This window comes from Coffea arabica, chromosome 7e (assembly GCF_036785885.1).
Source record: "Coffea arabica cultivar ET-39 chromosome 7e, Coffea Arabica ET-39 HiFi, whole genome shotgun sequence".
Classification (NCBI taxonomy): Eukaryota; Viridiplantae; Streptophyta; class Magnoliopsida; order Gentianales; family Rubiaceae; genus Coffea; species Coffea arabica.
The window spans coordinates 28,791,950-28,813,965 of NC_092323.1; the positions used below are offsets into that span (position 1 = coordinate 28,791,950).

The 22,016-nt window shown below is 34.9% G+C and overlaps 1 protein-coding gene and 2 long non-coding RNA genes across 10 annotated transcripts; 1 reads left to right on the plus strand and 2 right to left on the minus strand.

Moving 5' to 3' along the window:
• Positions 1 to 239: 239 nt before the first annotated feature.
• LOC113701703 (uncharacterized) lies at positions 240 to 5,943 on the minus strand. Of its 6 annotated transcripts, none has more exons than XR_011818416.1 (9): positions 5,645 to 5,943; positions 5,120 to 5,182; positions 4,928 to 4,967; positions 4,491 to 4,559; positions 3,233 to 3,299; positions 2,888 to 2,926; positions 2,338 to 2,388; positions 1,081 to 2,197; positions 240 to 500 (listed from the first exon to the last, which is right to left on the minus strand). It is a non-coding gene; the product is annotated as an uncharacterized lncRNA (long non-coding RNA). The 6 variants fall into 6 exon arrangements; XR_011818415.1 differs by having other exon boundaries at positions 1,081 to 1,155; positions 2,141 to 2,388; positions 5,645 to 5,941; XR_011818414.1 differs by having other exon boundaries at positions 1,081 to 1,161; positions 2,141 to 2,388; positions 5,645 to 5,941.
• Positions 5,944 to 10,362: 4,419 nt separating this feature from the next.
• On the minus strand, positions 10,363 to 14,147 carry LOC140011448 (uncharacterized). The gene is made up of 3 exons (XR_011818620.1): positions 13,871 to 14,147; positions 12,010 to 12,089; positions 10,363 to 10,752 (listed from the first exon to the last, which is right to left on the minus strand). It is a non-coding gene; the product is annotated as an uncharacterized lncRNA (long non-coding RNA).
• Positions 14,148 to 16,323: 2,176 nt separating this feature from the next.
• On the plus strand, positions 16,324 to 21,799 carry LOC113701954 (peptide methionine sulfoxide reductase A5-like). 3 transcript variants are annotated; one of them, XM_027222870.2, is made up of 6 exons: positions 16,324 to 16,522; positions 18,579 to 18,666; positions 19,193 to 19,586; positions 20,680 to 20,792; positions 20,871 to 21,015; positions 21,303 to 21,799. In XM_027222870.2, exons 3-6 carry the CDS (start codon positions 19,299 to 19,301, stop codon positions 21,498 to 21,500), a joined length of 744 nt encoding a protein of 247 aa, XP_027078671.1. In that variant the 5' UTR covers positions 16,324 to 16,522; positions 18,579 to 18,666; positions 19,193 to 19,298; the 3' UTR covers positions 21,501 to 21,799. The 3 variants fall into 3 exon arrangements, with proteins under 3 accessions (XP_027078671.1, XP_071916407.1, XP_071916408.1); XM_072060306.1 differs by having other exon boundaries at positions 16,680 to 19,586; XM_072060307.1 differs by lacking the exon at positions 16,324 to 16,522 and having other exon boundaries at positions 16,541 to 18,666.
• Positions 21,800 to 22,016: the final 217 nt, after the last annotated feature.

The window sequence follows — 22,016 nt, forward strand, 5'->3', positions numbered from 1 at the left end:
TTTTTTTAAAAGTTGTTTAGAAACTAGATCTAATGATCTTCAAGTTACAAGTGGGGTTTACGAAAACAGATTTTGTGATCTTGAAGTCCAAGAAAAATAGCGGTTGATCCATTAATGGTCACTATGAAGTTCTACAATTCGGTTAAGAAGGATGTTCTGCAATTGGATTAAGAACAAAAAGGAGAGAACAAAAAAAAATTTAAAAATGATAAAATATTCAAATTTTAATGTAATATCCATTCCTGACAAATATCTACCAAGCGCTTGTTATTGTATTGATACCTTGACCACAACCCAATCAAAACCCATACTAATTTTTTGTAAATGATTCCAATTACAATTCCGTTTCCTAAACATGAACCAAGCGGCCCCTAAGTGTTTACTATGGTTCAAGTTTGCATTTCTCAATCTCTTTACAATGTCGAATATCATTCAAGAGTTTATTTGTCTTTCTCTTCCCAGAGCTTATTCGAATAATCTCCTACTGCCATGTTTTTATCCTGCACAAGAGGTAATGCAATTTTATGTTTAAGCCATATGAATTTTATGTATCATTAAGGATATAATCTGGACAGAGTAATAAATGAACTACTCTGATGGAACTAAAAGGAATATAATATTACAGTATAAATTGAGTTGGAATCGGCCCAGCAGGAAGCAAATAAAAACTACTTTCTCCTCTATAAAATATGTAATTTGCTGGTAGCTATGCTTGATATGCATATGAAATGGTGATAACGTTCTTTATTGCCATGGCCTTGTATGTGTCAAAATCAAGTGTAAATTAAGCTCTTGTATGTTGAAACCAAAACTTTACACATTAGACAAAATTAAGAATGATACCATGTAAAAATAGGAACGAAATATGTGATCAGTTTTGAAGCCAAAAATATTGAAATTTGAGAAATAAAAATGAAAGAACTAACATTTTCATGGGAAACAAATACGAAACAGAAATTATTGATTAAGTAAAAAGGCCAATCAATCTCACAATTATTGATCACTATACTGGGGAAAGATAAATGATAGCAAATAGTAAAATAGTTCATATCCACACTGTTTGTGGTTGGAAAACCATACCTTGCTTCTTGATAAGAATTCATGAGAAAAGTCTTGTAGTAGCCAGCCAACTCGAGCAGTTCATCAAATTTCTCACTTTTCCTCCAAAAATTTGAAAAGCAAATTCAGTAAGTACTATATGATTGATAGCAACAAGTGATTATTCAAAAAACAACGGGTGAAGGAAATGCAAAGAGATTTAGAAATTTGAGGGATGAAAGCAAATGATCCTAAGAGGGTTCAGCACATGCAGTCCTCAACCAAAAGATGTTGAATTTAGGCAAAGACTTGCTGTTCATCAAGAATGACAGTAATACCTATACATTATTTGGAAACAAGCACAATCAAGTCATCCATGTGGTTTCCATCATTTAATAGAAAGGCAATGAGCGGACAGGATGACTTGGAATTCAAGAAAAAATCAAGTTAACAGGAATACCTAAAACCAAGAAAAAATGTAAACCACTGACCAACTTGATATGAACTATTTAAACTATCCATGAAATAGCAAGTTGAAGTTCCCATGGATTACATCATTTTCATTAAGAAAAGGCATAAGATCATTACATGCAATCTTGGACCAATCAGTAAAGTCAAGATCAACTGAAAGCTTTTAATGCAGAAATTATTAATACAATTCCATAAGGCTTCCACAAATATGCCTTTTTCGAAAAAGAAACAGGGCTGCAATGTAACAATTCTTGGATCTCGATTAAATTGGGAAATTTGTAATATAGGTCCAATTAAAAACAAAAGCAAAAATTTTTTTGGTCGAATAAATTGGGGAATTTGTATCAGTTAAGTTTCTTTAGAAAAAGTAACAAGTAACCGAGGATAGCATAAGATGCATAAGGTAAATAAGTACCTATTTAACTCAAATTCTGAACTACATCAATTCAAAAGAAAACCATGACTTGCGTTCCGAATCTAAAGCCAATTCGAGAGTCTTGTAAAGGGTTTGACTTGGCATCTGGACTGCTATATCCTTCAATTTTAGTTTGTAAAGAACCACATTGATCATCTTCCAGTAGCTCAAAGACAATAGTGCCAGGCTAATTGTGATATTTCCATCACCACATACCTTGACTAATTTTTTCACCATAAGGTGTCAGTTTAGATTCTTTATCCACTTCTTCACCTTGAAATCCATAAACAGCCTCCAAAGACTTACCCAAAATCCATCAATAGTTGTGCAAAGAATAAACTGCTAAATAAATTTGAAAAAAAAAGAAAGCAAAGAGAGAACAAAAACACTGAAACGATAACTCCCGCACATACCTTGAAGGCTGAAATAAGAAAAGTAGCCTCCTTATTTCGCTCTTCCTTTATCTAACAAAAATTTAGTGTAAACAAGTGTCGGCCAGATGAAGAATATAATTAAAACAACCTCATGGTAATAACATGAGAATGATTCAGAGAAAATTATTGAACTTATTCTCCATATTCTTCAACATTATTAACAGTTGCAAATGAAATATAAACCCATCATTTTTTCCTTGCTTTTTTTAATTAAAATAAAAGTCTATAGTTACATGAAGCAAGATGATATGTAGATTAATATCACAAGTTTTCCTCTCCTTTCTGAGTATGACCCTTTTGATTTCACAGCCCTTTCAAGAATTCAATATTTTCATTTAATGGTTCACAAACCTTACATGGTTTGAAATTTAACTACTTCAACCATTAACAGCCTAGAATTTAACCCCAAGCATTGAATAAATTGCATAGATAGCATGCTTAGCAAAGCAAACATGACAATCCAATCGTTAATCAAACAATTTTGATCCAAATCCAAGGAAAAAAGGCCCCAAGATGGAATTCCACTCACTTGATCTATACAAAGTTGTCCAAAAAGTGCATTAGTTGGCTGCAAAAAGAAAAAAAAATGACAAAATCATTACCAACTAACTAAGAGAGTTTAACAGAAACAGTAAACCCACACCCTCTTACTTTGAATTATTTACTTATAAAGAGTTATTGGCAATATCAACTGGAAAACAAAAATTTCTTTGAACATGAAAAAAGAGGAAAGAAATTAAACCATTTCATCTAAGGAAATAATCACAAGTTTCAATGCAAAAAAGTGAAAGCATAAAATATTGGATCTTAAGTAAGGATAATTACTGAATGGAGTTGCTTAAAAAGACCTGACAATCTCATAATCATGACTTACACTGAAATTTTAGGAAATACTTCAATAAGAGGCAGACTGTCCTCTCCATAGTCCATTTCTTGAACGTCTATGAAAGAGGAGTAAAGATAGGAGAAGATTATAGTTGACTTCTGGTAAAAAGAAAGAAAAAATAGACAAACAGAGATCCTAAATGTATTTACTTGAGCAAAGAATTTCCAATCATTCATACTTGGTAGCAAATCCCTATTCCTCAACCCGTAGCAAACATATAAAACTTATTAGAGAATAAAATAAAATTTAATCAAGAGAAAAAAGTACACATAGAACAAGAGTGGAGAAGCTAGCAGTTTTCAGAGAAAAAGAAAGAAAGATAAAAACATAAGGGACTTTTCAAATAGAAGCTTTGAGTTGGAGGGGATTGAGATATGGAAAATTATCTGATGGGAATTGATTAGTCTTGTCAGCATTGAGCCAAACTCCTCTATTGCAGATACAGGAATTTGAGGGAAGGCCTTTAGTTTTGTAACTCCCAGTACTTTAACTCGCCAGCAAAGAGGAAAACAATAACTTTTTGCACAGAAAGGAGATGGGAGAGTTTTTTTTTTTTTACACAAAAGATAGGAGAGAGATGGCTCTGAGGTCTTTCTATCAATTTTTCTCATAAAAAATCTGAGGTAAGATGACTCCAGAACACCACTCCAAAAATAGTTGGATGTGTCAAAGAAGTGATTGTATTCTCAAATTCTAGGAAGAATTGTATGCCATTTATCTCAAAGTAGAGGCATCTTGCCCTCATATTTGAACATCTAAATGTGTTATATTTCGTACAAATTATCCATCCAGTTAAAACAAATTAGGAGTTCTACCAAATTTTCTTCAAAAGTAACATGCCTTTCCTTTAAGTTCTTTCCTGCATAAAAAACTTCAACATAAATTGAAGGTCTGCATCATATTCACCTTTTTGAACCTATCAATTGGAATACCATCTTCATGTTTCTCACAAAATTTTCTGTTTAGGCTTACCTCAATTAAGTTTATTTTTACAAGTAAAAAAACTATCATAAGGTTCAGTTTTCCAGACTTAATCTTACTGAAATGTTACAAATCTAAGAGAACATCATGTTTTGTAAATATAGACTTAAGTCAACCAAAACTGATTTTCCTAATAAGAATTTCCAAGCTATTAAACATCGTAGTCTATGATTCAAGAGGCAAAACTACAATTATGTAGCAATTTAATTCTTTTTTTGATCAAGGAATAGAAAATTTAAGGTGTTTTATTAAAACAGTAACTTACTCATTATTTCAAGCAGGTGCTTAGAATGTAATATTTGAGAATCCTCATCTTGGACAAACCTTTAACCACCTACAAATAGGAAAACTATTTAGATTGCCATTGTAACAAAAAAATATATTGCTGAAGATACTCAGTTTAATATCCACTTAAGGTTCATAAAACGAATATTCAAGAGGTTTTACCAAGAGACAATTTATGTACTAAAACAAAAAATTTCAACACAAAGCAATCAAAAGAATAGCATCACACGATCTTTTGTAACTCATGGCCAATAACCAATGTGACCTGGAAGTTCTTGATTCTCAGAGAAGAAATTTATTAATTCTTCAAATGTTGAAAACCCAATGAAGAAAAAGGAATCGGAAGAACTGGAGCAAATAGAAAGACATTTTGACGATGAAGAAATCTATTTTAAACAAGTGAATCTTTTTGGTTACCATATGGATTGCTTTTCTGATCAGGAGATCAACAAAACACCTGCATGAAAGACACCAAAAAAAATGACTAAAAAAGAAAACTCGAATGAGGTTTGAAAAGAGCAAAGGCCAAAGAAAAATATACCATCATTTGAGCTCTGAAAAGAGCAATTTAAAGTAAAAATTAAATTAGAATGATAAAACAAAGCTTACGATTTTCCCCTCAGCAGTTGTCTTTCACGGGTGGCCATTTTCCTCCCTGTTGCAGAAGAAATCCTAGAAAGGCAAAAACGGAAAGAAAAATGGAACAATAAAACACAAAGTAGGTACAAAAAATAAAATAAATAAATACTCTACAGGCCAGCTAATCATCAATTATTCACCATCTCCGACCATATTAAAAGTTTTTTGTTGAAACTAAAAATAAAAATTTAATGATAAAACTAAAATGAAACAAATACATTAATCATGGAAAGAAAGGGGAAGAAAAATACCATATCTGTATTCTACAAATTCATATAGACAGTGGAGATGAAATATTAACCTTTCACTTCCTCGTTGTTTCAGAAAAGGACCAAAAAAAAGAAGGGGGAAGAATTGATTGTTTTTAGCCAAGGAAATATCAGGTAAAATGGCAGAAAAAAAGAAAAAATCAGCTATAATTACTTGAGGTATGGAGCGAGGGAGATGAAGGAGAACAGGAGGGAGAAATCGACAAAGGGAGGAGAGGAAGATTACCAGTCCCTTTGCAGTCTTGAGCCCACCGTCCATCAACTCAATCAGAAGGAAAAAAATCTGGAGCCCCCCAATTGAGATTACAACCTGTTTCAAGTACAATCAAATGCCAGAAATTCAGGAAAAAACTATGGGTCTCGCAAAGATGGAATTTTGTCTGGAGAATAACAGCAATAGGGATCGGTCTTCAAGAGTTCTTGACACTGACTGATAGGTGTGCGTTTGACAGAGAGAGAGAGAGAGAGAAAAGCGGAAGAAAAAGGATTGAAGATCCATCAGCATACGATGTCGTTTGATTGATCAAAAGGAAAAAGGGCAAAAAACCCATAAATCCTCAAACCATATGCCAAAAAAAGTTCCAAAGGTAAAAAATTCTTCAATATAAAAGACTTCAAAAGGTAATAAGTAAGTAGATTAACAATTAATCGCAAAAAAGTTTATAAATAATTGGGATTTATTTGGCAACCAAAAAAAAGTGTTAATAAGTACAAAAAGCTGGTAATTAAATGTTATTTGCTAGGCAATAAAAAGTGACAATTCACTTCCAAAAAAAAGAGACTAATTTTTGGGTAATAACTACATACAACTGGTAATTGAATGCGATTTGCTAGGCAACAAAAACATAATAATAATTATAAAAGTCAGCAATTAAACAGCAAAACCAGAGCTTAATTAATAAAAAATGAATTGAAACAAAGCTGATAAGTAAACCTCATTTGTTGGGCAACCTAAAAAATAAAAGAGGACATTTCCTTAAAAAAAAGTTGGGAAAAAGGTAACTAAATGAGATTTTTTGGGCAACAAAAAAAGGTTTTTTTTGTTAATAATTGCAAAAAAGTTATGAATTAAAAGCGATTTGTTGGGTAACAAAAAATGAAAATAAAAAGCGACATTATTAATTAGCTACTAACAATGAATTAATAATTAATACAATTAAAGCTATAAGTACAATAAAAGATAATAATTAATAATTGCAATTTATTCTGCAACCAAAAGAAAGCACCGATAATTGTAATAATTGAGATACCAATTTTTTGTTAACACAATTTATTGTTGGGAAAGGGCAAAAAGGGGCCAAATTTTAGCACAATCCAACATGTAATATGTTAACAAGCACTTCCAATCCAATAAAATAACAAAAGGATTGTAAATCAGGTTTTATTAGAACACTTCCTGGCAAACAATATTAATGAACAATAAATCAGAACACTTCTTGGCAAACAACAAACAAAGAAAAACAAAAGGATTGTAAACGTCTGAACAAAAGAATTCAATTGGAAATTGGCACGGCCCGAACAACCACCAACAATCAGCCAATAGCAGGCAAACAACAAACAAAGAAGCAAAAGAACTCTGTTTTCAGCCTTTTAAGCCCCCCGGGGTTAGATCACCCGGTCTGCGGCTGGAAAACCACTCGCAAGGTCGTGGGATCAAACCTCACCTAACGCCTGGGTGCGGTTGGGGTGGCGCTGTACTCCAGGCGCAGGGGATTAGTCGGGCCGCCTTCGGGTCTTGACCCGGACACCCCTGTGTTGACAAAAAAAAAAAAAAAAAAAAACAAACAAAGAAGCAAAATGATTACTAAACGCCTGAGCAAGCAAACAAAAGAATTCACGCGTGGGAAACGGACGACCATCAATTGGAATTCGCACGGGCGGACGACCGCCAATCAGCCAATAGCAGCGCGCCACGTCAGCAATCACAACCCAATTGAAAACAATTGGCATTCCCCAATAGACTAGATATGTTAATTAGCTTCTCTGTATTTCTACTTTAGTAGGAATACCACAAAAAGGAAAGGGCTTTGGAGTTAAAAGAAAAACTAAAGGGTAATGGCAATGGTTTTGGCAAAGGATATTCTTGAAAGTAAGTGGTTATGCAAAATTTAACAAAGGTGTAAAAAACTAAAAAGCAGGACAAAGTAAAATTTGCAAGTCCACACGTCATGGCAAATGGGAATGCATGAAGAAAACAAGATATTAAAACTACTTTTAGTTTCTGAGAATTTGTGGATGTAAATAGTTTCTTTTCTTAATAAAAAACTACCTCGAAACGGTGTAAGATTGGACATAAACTCCGACCTATTTATTAAAAAATTTCAAAGAGTCCATGATAAAGAGGATATACACTTCTCAAATTTGACTAAGAATTTTACAAACTTTTAAATGATATCAACATACTCCACATTCATGGTACCGTGAGGGTGTTAGAATTTTTTACTTTAAATTTTGTCGCATTTGTATTGTTTTACTACTAGTTTTTGATCATTCATTTTATTTTTTGATCTTCTTTGAAATTATTTGGTTGAACTAATCATCGTCGACGTATTGATCTAGGTCACTCTTCGTGAGTAGTCTACTTCTTTATTGTTGTCATCGTTGATTGTTCAAAAAACACTTAAACAATTACCTTCAAGAAATAATCTGTTCTGTAATACTGGCACATAAATGAAGTAAATAGTTTTTGGATTACCGCTTCATATATGAGGAGGTCTACATTTATGATACATATAAAAGATTTCAAATGTGAATATAGATAATATAGTGTAAATTTAAGTTAGATCATATAAAAATAGGGCAAATTATCCAATTGGCCCTTGAACTCTTTGTCTAAGTAAAAATAAGCCCCTCATCTATTTTTTGTTGACTTTAAGCCCTCGAACCTGTAAAATTGGGCACCCGTGACCCTTTTAGCCAGTTTCTCCGGTTTTGCAACCGGAAGGCGAATTCACACGAGTAGCAGTATGCTTTGAAAAATGGCATTTTTGTCAAAAGATTCAAAACTCGCGCGACGCTAGGGTTTTAGTACTCCCCTCTTTCGATCTCTTCGACACACAGTAGAACACGGTAGCTAACGCACAGTTGATTTGATTGGTCTCAATTCTCAGCCAACGACAGTCCATCTATGGTTGAGGTACCAGTAAATGACACTGTTGCTTCTCCATCTCTGGCCAGTCAATCCAATAGTAGTGTTGTGCCGTTGGGGAGCTCGGTCATTCTGATCGTCAACAAGCTCCAAGACATATTCGCGTAGCTCTTCAGTCAGTCTACAATTGAATTGCCGCAAGTGGCCGTCGTCGGAAGCCAGAGCAGTGGAAAATCCAGTGTTCTGGAGGCACTAGTCAGAAGAGATTTCTTGCCCAGAGGTTCAGATATTTGAACTCGACGACCTCTCATTCTTCAGCTCATGCAGACTAGACGAAAACCTGATGGCATCAAGTGGGCCCTCCACTAGATCGACGGCTCCGAGTCCTTCGCGAAGCGCCTGGTGGCCTTTGCCTGCGTGGAGGGGATATTCTTCTCAGGGAGCTTTTGTGCCATATTCTGGGTGAAGAATTGGGGGCTGATGCCGGGCTTGACCTTCTCCAACAAACTGATCTCGCGGGACGAGGGGCTTCATTGTGACTTCGCGTGCCTGCTGTACGGGCTGCTGAGGGCGAAGCTGAGCGAGGAGATTTTGATCTCAGAGATGGAGGGCTTCACTGTGACTTCACTGAGGGAGGCCATGGCTGAAGCCATGGAGGACTCGGAGATGGTGTCTACGGGGGAGGAGACGAATAGGAGGGAGAGGGAGAGGTTGCGGGAGAGAGGAGAGGAGAGGGAGACGGCATCGGTGGAGAAGTCAATGAAGTGGGGGAGGAAGATGAGGTCGTCGTAGGTGTAGGAGTAGTCCATGGAGGGAAGAGAGAGGAGTTGTTCTTTTTTTGCTTAGAAGATGCGGACAAAAATGCCATTTTCCAAAGCATACTGCCACTCGTGTGAATTCGTCTTCCGGTTACAAAATCGGAGAAACTGGCTAAAAGGGTCACGGGTGCCCAATTTTACAAGTTCGAGAGCTTAAAGTCAACAAAAAATAGATGAGGGGCTTATTTTTACTTAGACAAAGAGTTCAAGGGCCAAATGGATAATTTGCCCTGTAAAAATATATGTACATTAAGCGTTAAGCTAAAACTTTACAAGGGCTGATGGGAGCGGATGGAGAACCCGCATTGGATTATGCTACTTACATACAAGCATAGCAAGCGTCCAACGCACATTGTCAATGACCACTAGGTTAGCCTCAAGGGTCAAACTCATATCGAAATGGACAAAAATCGGGCCCAAATAACCCGCCCAGTGAAATTTGTACGTGCTTAATAAATTATTACAGTGAAATAGTACGCTGTTTTTAGAAATTAGCAAACTTCTAGGGGTAAAAAAGAAATAGCCTTCGTACCATTATTTTAATCATGGGATAATTGCAGAAACCTCCCCTGAGATTTCTGACATTTGCACTGACCTCCCCTCTAGGTTTTGAAATTGCATTCACCTCCCCTGAACAGTAACAATTCGTTGCAGAAACCTCCCTGACAGCTTTTGTAGAAGTGAGATAAGAAATTTCTTCCAATTTTGCCCTCTTCTTGCTTGACAATTATTATTTGCTTGACAATTACTTAACTAATTATCTAGTTAGTTAATTGTTAAACTAATTAACTATTAACTAATTATTTGATTAATTATTAACTAATTATCTAATTAATTAATTTCTATTTATCTAATTAACTAATTAACTAAAGCTATTGTCTGTCTGAAACTAACAAACTATTTGCATGTTAAACTAATTAACTAATTAACTGCTTAACTAATTAACTGATTAACTAACTAGCTAATTAACATACTATTTGCATGTTAAACTATATGCAGTACGCATTACCTATTTAAACTATCGGCTCTTTATGGGTATTTTACTTTCAAACATTTTATTTATGATAAAAACATCAATGTTTGTAAGTAAAATTCAAAAAGTGTTACAATAATATTCTTACAAAAAGGGAGGGGCATAGGTGTGACGCCCCCACTTCTCCCTAAGGCGAACCAAAGGGTATCCGCGGGACGCCTGCCCAACTCTTGCCAGGACTCATTACAATCCATCATTCAAGAGCTCGAAATACTATAAGTAACTTCAATACATAATTAAAGTACTTCAAATATCTCACACTTACAATTATGTAGCTATCAAGCTTAAATACAACCCAACGGAAAAGGGTACAATAGCCATCCGTTATAATATAACTCAAAGTCTTCAAAAGAGAACAATCTAGTACTACTCACGAGCACCCTTGGTCTCTAACCCTGAAAAGAAATCCACAACGTGGTATGAGCTACACAGCCCAGAGAGGTTCCAAGACACTCTAATAGTTCAAATAAATCAAGTAAGTTGGGCATATCATATGCATGGTTCAAGGTTACACAATGGCATGTTATCATGAGGTGATAATCATTGTACGGGTAATTTGAGACATTTATCATGGTATGAGACATTAGCATGTATAGTTCACGAGTGATGGGAGCTTATTACAGGCATAGCTCAGGATTTCATGTTGGCATTTTAGCATGAAACAATCATCATGATACAAGGTAAACATATACTGTAGGATACGGTGTTCCAGTGGAACTCTGTCGGTCATCTGCACCTTATGACTTCCGATCCCCACGGTACGGTCTGGCCATCGCCTTATCCCTCCAGTGGTAATACTCGAGTATACCGAAACGGTGTCCCAAGCTTCCAACCTACCCGACCGAGCCCAGTCCTGGCTCGAGTAGGTCAGTAACCATGAGCAGGGCCCAGTTCAGCTTAGAGCTTACAACATGCACATGTAACCAAGTAATTCGACAAAAGGGTAAAATTCATCATTTGGGTAGGTCGAGTGAGATAAAGTACACACTCGCCTAACAATGATGGACAGTTTCATATAACGTGTGATTCATGATAATCAAGTAATCAAGTGGATACTTAACACATAAGCACGTAAGCAATACAAGTTGATTTCATGGGAGCATGTAATTCACGGATATCGAATAGTCATGTAGATTGGAAATCATGTGAGAAAATAGTCAAGTAATCAGGTAGTAATGTCGGTTGGTAAACGGTTCACGGTTAACGGTTGAGTAGTGACGGTCAATTGACAGGCATTTGTCATATGAATAAGCCATCATTGGCCGTTATCCCATTTTTACCATGTGAGAGTCGATGAGATTCACTCCAACGACGTATGCAACCTTAGCATACCAAGTCATGTTATTCGAGCATTTTCAAGCATGAGTTATTCATCTCAAAAGAGAACGAGTGCGATAAAGTACACACTCGACTCCATTTTTTTTAAAATCGAGTAGGCTAAGCAAGCAATCTAGCAAGTTAAGCATGTATCGAGTTCATATGGTCATTTGATATGGTTAATCATTTAACCAATTCATGTAGATATGTAATGCAAGTATACATTCCTTAAATAGGCATGAGTATGGTAAATACTTAACACATAGCACTTAATAATCATGAAATAAGCGTGTCCTAGACTTATTCAATTACGTATTCCTATATGGAACACTCACCTATTGCAACAAGAGAGTAAATACTCAAACAAGTGTCTAGGCGTCCACTTCGAGTTCTTCTTGAAGGTCCCCTTGAGCGCCTGAGCAAATAACCATTAACTATTATACACTATCATTTAGAACTCCTACTTATCAAAGAAGGTTATACAATCTAAAGGGAATTCATGAATTGGGCCTTAATTATTAACAATCGAGGCTCAAGAGTAAAGTTTTAAAGTCTAAAGAGAGAGACTAATATTTTCCATGAAATCGAGTTCAAAATGTTCAATCGGTATCGAGAAAAGAAGGCAAGTTTCCAAAATCTCATTTTCTAAGAAATTGACAAATTTCAGCTTTGGGTGTCAATTTTAGAAAAATCGTATCTTGCACTATGTAGGTCCAAAATTGGAAAGCTTGATACCGTTGGAAACTTCTTCAAAAGAGCTAAAAGTTCCTAGAAGATACTTTTCCATGATTCCAAACGGAAGGTATTCAAAAATTGACTCAAGGTTGCCGCTTTGGACCATTAAGACAGTTCCGGGGTTGGTTTTTGACCAACTTTGAAAATCCAGCAAAATTCACACAATACGAACTACCCTCCGAAATTTAGAACTCAATTAGAGTTACAATCAAAGTTTAAAACAAAACAAACGGAACAAGAATCAAAGTTTTGAGCGCCAAGATATAGCAGGTCAAAGTTGGCTAAAATTTCCTCCTCGATCAAGAATTTCCAGATTTAAACATGAACTTTGGGACGTTGGTTGAACACTGAAACGGACTTGGAATGGCACCAAATTTGGCAGTATTTATCCTACCATATAAGGGCTATTTCTATACCAAATTTCGTAGGAAAATTCATTCGTAAAGTTGGTTAACGAAATCACTAAAGTCCCAAGAAGTTCCTCGGCAAATCTGCCTTGGACTTCCGTTTTTTTCCATTTTCAAAACGTTTGACCAATAAAACACCTCAAACACGGTTCATTTCAGTAGATAATGTCTAAGGTACATTTGATAGGTGATTTATACCAAGAAGCTTCAGAAAACAAGTCCCAAATCATTGTTAGTTACAAATCTGTCCAAGTGGAAAATTCTATCACTGTAGCAGTTTCAAACATTGGCCACAACTCACTCAATTTAACTTGGAATTGGGCGTGGTTAATGGCGTTGGAAAGCTCTCTCATAAAGCTAAATTTTCTCAGAAGAAACCATTTTCAAATTCCATTCACAAACAGCTCGTTTTTGAGCATCAAGAAGCAATTTCTGTCCTGTCTCCTGGAGAGCAACGAAACAGGACAGTGATTTTCAATCGAATGGTGTGGCTCACTCAAGTGGAACCAGAATGTAAAATTGGTACCAATGGAAATCTGGGAATGTCTAGTTTCCATTGCCGCAAACGGCACTTGATTTCGACATCGGAGTAAAGAGTTATAGCCGATACAAAATGACTGCCTGGGCAATACGGGATTCATTTTCCAGTTTTGCTAACTTTGGAAATCAACTCATTTAACCAACCAAATCATGTTATTTTTCAATGAAATTTTGTACACACTCACAATAACATGTAAACAATATAATCAAGTCATTAGAACCTCAAAATTGTGCACAAAAATGGTCGGACAAGGTAGGGGTAAAACGGTCACTTTTGCTTCTTGCACCCAATGAAGTTTCTATCAATTACACACCATTAATCCATCATTTTAACCACTAAACCAACAATATATCCACCATCAATCATCAAATCAGCAACAACCCAAGAGTGGGAGTTCATAGAGCCCACTTTCACATTTTATACCATAAACAAGACTACCCACATGATTATATAACCTTATATGTGCAATATATCTTACAAAAACTAAGATCTATGGGTTGGATGATTTGCTACCTTCTTGGATGACTAGATCAGAAATTTTTGGTCACTCTTTGCTCCAGAAAACCGTGGCTTTTCAGCTCCCTTTTGCAGCTCAAAATACTCCTCAAGTGTTAATCTAAGTGTGGTGCAAGTTTGGTTGAATTTGGAGATGATTTGGTGAAGATTTGATGGAGGAATTTGAAGAACTCTTGAGCTGTTTTTCTTGTTTTGTTGTTCGGCCAGATGAGGGAGCAAGAGAGAGAGAGAGTGATCAGATTTTTAAGCTTCCATGAGAAGATACTAACTTGTGGCCACAAATCACCCATTAGTCAACTCACATTAGGAGCCGTTTGGCGCGATTAAGGCTCGATTTCTCGCGCGTTTGGTTCACCAGTGCACTAAACCTCTAATGCACTTATATTCATATAAATATCATTCACTCTTAATTATCTCAAAATAAGGGTCTAAAGTTCCTAAATTAAAATCACGCGTGCGAAAACGCGTATCTCCAATCTGAGCGCGATAACGCGAAACTTCCGAGAAATTCTTATAACGATAATACTAATAACTATCACTTGAGTATTTAAACATTAAAATACCTAATTTAGATCTATTATACAAATCTCCAATATTCCAAACTTATTGTACTCTCAAGCGGATAAAATCTCCAAGCACTATTCACTATTTTTACTAAACGCGCTCCAGGAAATTAATTCGTGAAATGAGTTACTTTAAGAATATAACGAAGTTATATTACCATGCATTTAGGTCTAATAAGACTAGAAAATATTCCTCGAGGCAAATATCCAATTAAATAATTTATTAAGCCACAAATTAGGCTTAAAAATAATAGTTTTTACGAGTCCTCACAATAGGGCCATAAATTAAATGTTTGAAAGTAAGAATATTGATATTTTTTGTAACACTTTTTGAATTTTACTTACAAACATTGATATTTTTATCATAAATTAAATGTTTGAAAGTAAAATACCTATAAAGAACCGATACTTTAAATAGGTAATGCGTACTGCATATAGTTTAACATGCAAATAGTTTGTTAATTAGTTAGTTAATTAATTAATTAATTAGTTAAGCAGTTAATTAGTTAATTAGTTTAACATGCAAATAGTTTGTTAGTTTCGGACAGACAATAGCTTTAGTTAATTAGTTAATTAGATAAATAGAAATTAGTTAATTAGTTAATTAATTAATTAGATAATTAGTTAGTTAATTAGTTAAGCAATTAATTAGTTAATTAGTTTAACATGCAAATAGTTTGTTAGTTTCGGATAGACAACAGCTTTAGTTAATTAGTTAATTAGATAATTAGTTAATTAGTTAATTAGATAAACAAAAATTAGTTAATTAATTAATTAGATAATTAGTTAGTTAAGTAGTTAATTAATTAATTAGATAATTAGTTAGTTAAGTAGTTAATTAATTAATTAGATAATTAGTTAGTTAATTAGTTAAGTAGTTAATTAGTTTAACATGCAAATAGTTTGTTAGTTTCGGACAGACAACAGCTTTAGTTAATTAGTTAATTAGTTAAGCAATTAATTAGTTAATTAGTTTAACATGCAAATAGTTTGTTAGTTTCGGATAGACAACAACTTTAGTTAATTAGATAAACAAAAATTAGTTAATTAATTAATTGGATAATTAGTTAGTTAATTAGTTAAGCAATTAATTAGTTAATTAGTTTAACATGCAAATAGTTTGTTAGTTTAGGATAGACAACAGCTTTAGTTAATTAGTTAATTAGTTTAACATGCAAATAATTTGTTAGTTTCGGATAGATAACAACTTTAGTTAATTAGATAATTAGTTAATTAGATAAACAAAAATTAGTTAATTAGTTAATTAGATAATTAGGTAGTTAATTAGTTAAGCAGCTAATTAGTTAATTAGTTTAACATGCAAATAGTTTATTAGTTTCGGACAGACAACAGCTTTAGTTAATTAGATAAATAGAGATTAGTTAATTAGATAAACAGAAATTAGTTAATTAGTTAATTAATTAATTAGTTAATTAGTTAATAGTTAATTAGTTAATTTGTTTAATTATGCAGAAATAGTTTGATTAGTTAATAACTATTAACAATTAGATAATTAGTTAATTAGTTAATAGTTAATTAGATAATTAGTTATTAATTAATTAGATTATTAGTTATTTAATTAATTAGTTAAACTATGTAGAAATAGTTAATTTAGTGTAATTTTTATTAACAAATGTTTTGTTGGGTTTGATGGAAGTACTCATCACATTCATTTGGTAAAATTAAATCATGTCAGGGTTACTTTAGTAAATTGATCCATTTTTGCTTATTAAATTGCCTCCAACTTTTGATAGGGGAGGTCAGTGCTATTTTAAAATTGATAGGGGAGGTCAATGCTATTACTATAAAAGTGAGGGGAGGTTTCTGCAATTATCCCTTTAATCAAAGCAATTATAGTAGCGTAAAAATTATCCGAAACACAGAAAAGACTAAAGAGTAAAGCGGAGAAGTCATACCACCGACAAACCCTGCGTTCGTTGGGCCTCTCCCTTAATTCCTTTCCACCTTAAAACCTTTCTTCAGACAACGCGTGTTGGACCAACGTCATCATCGTCCACCACCACCCTCCTCATCTCTCCTCTCCCTAAACATTTTCCGACCTCTCCCATTTCCCTCTAAATCGAAGGTGCTATACTCCTCTGGCTTTTTATTTGATCTCTCTCTCTCTCTGAGTTTTTTTTAATTAATTTATAATTGTCGTTTGCCCGTGATACTGGCCCTTTTAATCTTTTGGTAAATTGGGTTTTATTTTTTCAATTTCCTTTTCTTGTTTCCTGTAATAGTTGTGATTCGCGTAATGCCACAAAAGATTTGGGCCACCTGAGGCATTAGGGGTTAATTAAGAGAGGATTGACCATTTTGTAAGTCTTAGATTATTGAGGATTCATTTCATGTAATGCCGTTGTATTTCTCTGCTAAAGTTGGGATTTTTCTGTCAGGGTTGTGTTAATTTAACCATTGAGCTATAGAAATTGATTAGCTTTTTATGTTCTAAGAAGATTTGGTGAAGATTGATCTGTGGACCATATTTCAGTAACTGGGGTTCAAATTTTTCTCACTTTAGTGCTGTGGCGATCCTGGTGTTGCCAGTGTAGCTAAAGCTTAACAGCATAGTGTAATTTTAGTTTTGAACTTCTTTGAAATTATTTGGATGAATTGATCATCATCGATGTTTTGATCTCTGTCACTCTTTGTGAGTAGTCTGCTTCTTTATTGTTGTCATAGTTGATTATTCGAAAAACACTAGAGCAATTACCTTCAAGAAATGAATATGTTATGTAATACTAGCACATAAATGAAGTAAACAGTTTTTGGATTACCGTTTCATATACAAGGAGGTCTACATTTATGGTACATATAAAAGATTTCAAATGTGAATACAGATAATGTGGTGTAAATTTAAGTTAGATCATATAAAAATATATGTACATTAAACGTTAATCTAAAACTTTACAAGGGATGATGGGAGGAGATAGAGAATCCGCATTGGACTATACTACTTACATACAAGCATAGCAAGCTTCTAACGCAGATTGTCAATGACCACTAGGTTAGCCTCAAGGGTCAAACTCATATCCAAATGGATAAAAACCAGGCCCAAATAACCCGCCCAGTTCATTAATTAACACGGGTAACAAAGGATTGACTTTTATATTCCCACGAGGCTATCACTCGTTCATCAATAGTTGCTTTCTCGGTTTTTCGAAAGAAGAGAGAACTTCTCTCGTTAATATTATCAAACTCTCAATTCAAAGCCCTAAACCCAATAATTGTCTTCTCAAAGTCTCGGCCATTTGCGCATAATTCAAGCTTCCAAACCATATAAAGTTGCCGTCTTTAAGGTTAGATTGTTTCTGATTTTCAGTTCAAGTTGTTAAACTGATTGAATTTCCCAGCTTTTCATTACGCTTCTTCAGTTAGTTTAGATGGAGAGCTGAATTTGTATGGGAATCTTTGTGTAATCGTTATTGACTGTTTTATACATTTTGGGTACTTTATGTTAGAGCTATTCCTTCGAACAGTCTCACGTAGTTACAGCAGCTACCAACCCGTATCGAAAAGTTTTGGATATATTCTTGGACATCAGTGGTATTTTACTGCTCTTACTCAGCATGAAATATGTAATTTACTTGAACTAATCGAAATTGAACTTGAAAAGATGGGCTTCCTTCATATTATACTAAAAGAAGATTTTTTTTAATCAGATCGGTCGTGTTATTCCGTCAAATTTTAAGAATTTGTTAGAGCTATTGCTCACTGATAAGGAATTAGGATAGTTATACTGCTTTTGGAAATTCAGCTGACACAAAAGGGAATTGAAGAGGCATAATTTGACAAGTAGAAGAATGAGCTAAATGAAAATCTTATGCGGTAGAAAAATTGTTTAAAAGTCCAAGGCCCAAGGCCCCAGGCAGTCAAAAGTAGTAACTAGTAACTAGTTACTAGTAATTAGTAGTAACTAGTAACTAGTCCACCCATGCTTAAGTAGTAACTAGTAATTCATAATGGTCTCTAACCAAGTAAAAGTCCAAGGCCCAAGGCCCCAGGCAGTCAAAAGTTAGGAAAAGATTAGGATTAGGAAGCATGGGTGGGTCAAATCGTAAATAGAGGTCCGGAACTTGATATAGCGGATCTCACTTGTACGCGGCCACATTATTAACTTTCCCTGTCCTCGCCGCTAGGTGAAGACAGTTCTCCAAGCTGAACCGCAACGCAGCATCTTCCGGCGGCAGCCAACGACGAGGATATATTTCTCTACCTCTTTATCCGGTAAGGTTACTTCATTTTATCTCTCTCTTCTCGCCTTTTATTTATTTATTTACTTTTAATCTCACAAATTTCAATCTCTTGTATGCATCTTTTTTTTTTTGCTATAATTCTTAGAATTTATTGTGCATTTCTATTTTTACGTTTGTCTACGATTTTTTAAAATTTTTTTTCGAAACTTTGTGCTGGATCTACTGGTATATAGTTACTGCTAATTAATTTTTGGTAGCTTTCTGCTGGACTTTGGGTTTAGGGTTTTGCATAGGCTTTCTGTCGTGATTCGTAACTGGAGCCTAAGAAATCCTTTTTGACAGAAAGCAGATATCATTCTCCCCAACTTTTTGGGTGGGTGAAGTAACTAGTAATTTTCTCTTGAACATAAAAAAGAGAAAGGAAAAAAAAATACCACTGGAAAACCATGAATTATTAATTCGTGCATTAACTGGAGAAATCACAACAAATTGAAAAATGAGATAATATATTTATAATGGACTTGTGGATCGAACGAATCGGATTGACCCGATCACAGCCAGCCGAATTTTGGAGAAACCGGACTCGACTTCGTCGAACATTATAAAGAATTCCAGCGACCCGACCGGATTATCCTGGCCGTCGACGATTCAACTCCCAGCCCAATGAAGGAGGCCACGCGCCTTACATGCTATTTACCCATAATCATTGTATTGGCAGCAGATCTATGTGTGGGCATCAGATTCTCCGCCCAGTTATCGGAGGGTTCAATTACAGACACAGCCAATCAACAACAGCTGCAAACAGCGGTTTTTGCTCTAGGAAGCTTCTGGAGATCGGAGGCGGTGTTTGGCTGCTTGGATGGGGTAGTGCGTACGACTGTCGGCTATGCCGGTGGATCCAAAACCAATCCCGAGTATCGGAGCTTAGGTGATCACGCTGAATCTGTTCAGGTCACCTCCTACGTTCCTTCTTTCTTCAGCCTATTGATTTGCATTTTATTACCGGTTTAAGTCTTTTGGTTTTGCTAATTGGTAAAAGGTTGGACAATTAGATCTAATTTGAAATTTGAGGACTTATCAAGATTTTGTTTTTAGTTGTTTATTGCTAATTCTCATACTCGGTTGTTGAGCCTGAGAAGGCTCTAATGTTGAGTGATTGGAGATAAGTACTGGGGATGTGTTTTTTTTTTTTTAAATGATTAACAAAATTAGTTTGGAGAGGAAAATGGTGAATATTGATTGTTCCTATGAACTATCGTTATTCTAGGCAGATCATGGAGAATTAGTCAACTTCTTTTATTGCTAATGAGTCTTAATCAAGAAAAACTGGGAAGTATTTCCTATGTTTGGGGGATTCAAGTGTAAAGATCTTGAATTGTTTTTAGCCAGTCTATGCAACTTAGTTTTTGACCGTCATCGTTCTGTTTGCTTAGAGAAGGCCTTGGAGATTCTGTAACATGACCGTGCATGAGGTTATTGCTAATGGACTTGCAACAATAGGTTTCAGTCATCCCATCAACTTTGTTTGCACTTGTTACCTTTCAGCTGGATTTCTCAGTTGTCCACCAGCACTGAGTGAGAGTGGAAGAGTGGTACTTCATTTTGTGAACTAAATGCTTGTAACAAACCTATTGTTGCAGTTTAATTTGTTATGAAGTCGGCACTCGTTTGATTTGGGTTCTTGACATAGTTAGCTGTTTCAAGCCCTTGAAACAGATCATTATTATAGTCTACTGTGGAGCTAATGTAATGTTTATCCTGCCAAGAGTTTTGCTTGTGACCTGAATTAGCTGAAAGGTGGAAAACCATTTGCCTAATCTAATCTATGATAGCCTCAATAGCATAAAAGACATCCAAATTAAAAGTTTAGCAATATGAAAGTTTATGAACACTTTGAGATAACATGCTAGTCTCGCTACAGAGAAAATGGAATTTTACTCCCAAGTCAGATACTGTTGCAATTACCAACTACCAAAACATGCTCTTTAATAGACATTCAATTATTTCTACACTTGTTTTATATATTGAAATCGATTCTGTGCAGATTGAATATGATCCTAAGTTAATTACTTTTAAACAACTTTTGGAGGTCTTCTGGACCAGCCACGATTCTAGGCAGGTGTTTGGGCAAGGTCCTGATGTGGGTAACCAGTACAGGTACTGTTGGTAACCTGGATTGAAGTTGTATTTTCTATGTCATAATGCTGGCTTTCTTAGTTGAAACTTTCCAAGCAGATCCATCGTTTTCACAAATGGAACTGAAGAGTCAAGATTGGCTTCTGTAAGTAAAGAAAGAGAGCAGACAAGGTCAAAGAGTGGCATTGTAACCACTCAAATTCAGCAATTGGGAACATTCTATCCTGCAGAGCCTGATCATCAGGTTAGTGTCTTTCATCAACTTGTATAAATCGCAAAAGCAAAATTGGTGTTACAAGTACAGGTTTTCCTTTGTTTTGCTCCTATTCGGAACGGATAGGAAGGAGTCACTGTAGCAACTTGTAGATTCTGAAATAGGTGGTCCAGCAGAATTTACGAGTGCAGAAGGATGACCTCTGCTTAGTTTTGTTTAGAAGTTATTCCTGGCTTCTGCGATATTCTTACTGGGCACATTATGCACTTATGAGAATGAAAGGAACATTAATGAAAATTTTGACTTGTGATCTTCAGAAATTTGAGCTGAAACGGAATCCATTTCTTCTTCAACTAATGGGAAACTTGCCTGAAGAAGAGCTGGAAAAATCAAGTCTGGCAGCCAAATTAAATGGTTATGCAGCAGAGCTTTGTCCGCCAAGATTGCAAAAACGTATTCATCCAAAGATCAATGACATCCTAAGAAAAGGTTGGCCCATCCTCAGAGAAGTTTAGGAAGAAACATTTTTTGGTGGTGAACTTAGAGATCCTGGGAGGCATATATTTTCGGAGGAAAATTTATTCAATTTCGTTCAGCTGCCCGCGACATTTTTTTTTGTTAAATTATACCACTAATTTAGTTTTTCCTTGGAAGATCTAAGGATTCCTTGAGAGAGATTGAGCATTATGACAAATTTGGATTTCACGACATTTTTCCTCAAAATTGGAGCGACTGATTTTTTGTTTTTTGGTACAATATTTTATCTGCTTTGTAAAGGATATTATAGTCTAATTAGTTAATTCGTTTAAGGATATTATAATTTTTCTGTCGTGGATACACACTGTTACGGGTACCCTGCTGGTTACTGGCACTAGGCCATTAATAATGTGAACGTGCAAAAATAATAAAATTTTATCCTTTTCTTTTGGGTACCATAAATTATTATTATTTTTTAATATCTCATAGTCAGATTAAAGCATTTTCACTTGTATTGAAGATTATTTAGAAAACAACAGTAACGAAGAAAATAC

Excerpts from the sequence above, each read along its gene's own strand:
- LOC113701954 (XM_072060306.1), top strand. The coding sequence starts at position 19,299 with ATGAAGGAGGCCACGCGCCTTACATGCTATTTACCCATAATCATTGTA. Across the intron at positions 20,793-20,870 it reads GATGTGGGTAACCAGTACAG|ATCCATCGTTTTCACAAATG; the intron begins GTACTGTTGGTA and ends CTTTCCAAGCAG. Across the intron at positions 21,016-21,302 it reads CTGCAGAGCCTGATCATCAG|AAATTTGAGCTGAAACGGAA; the intron begins GTTAGTGTCTTT and ends TGTGATCTTCAG.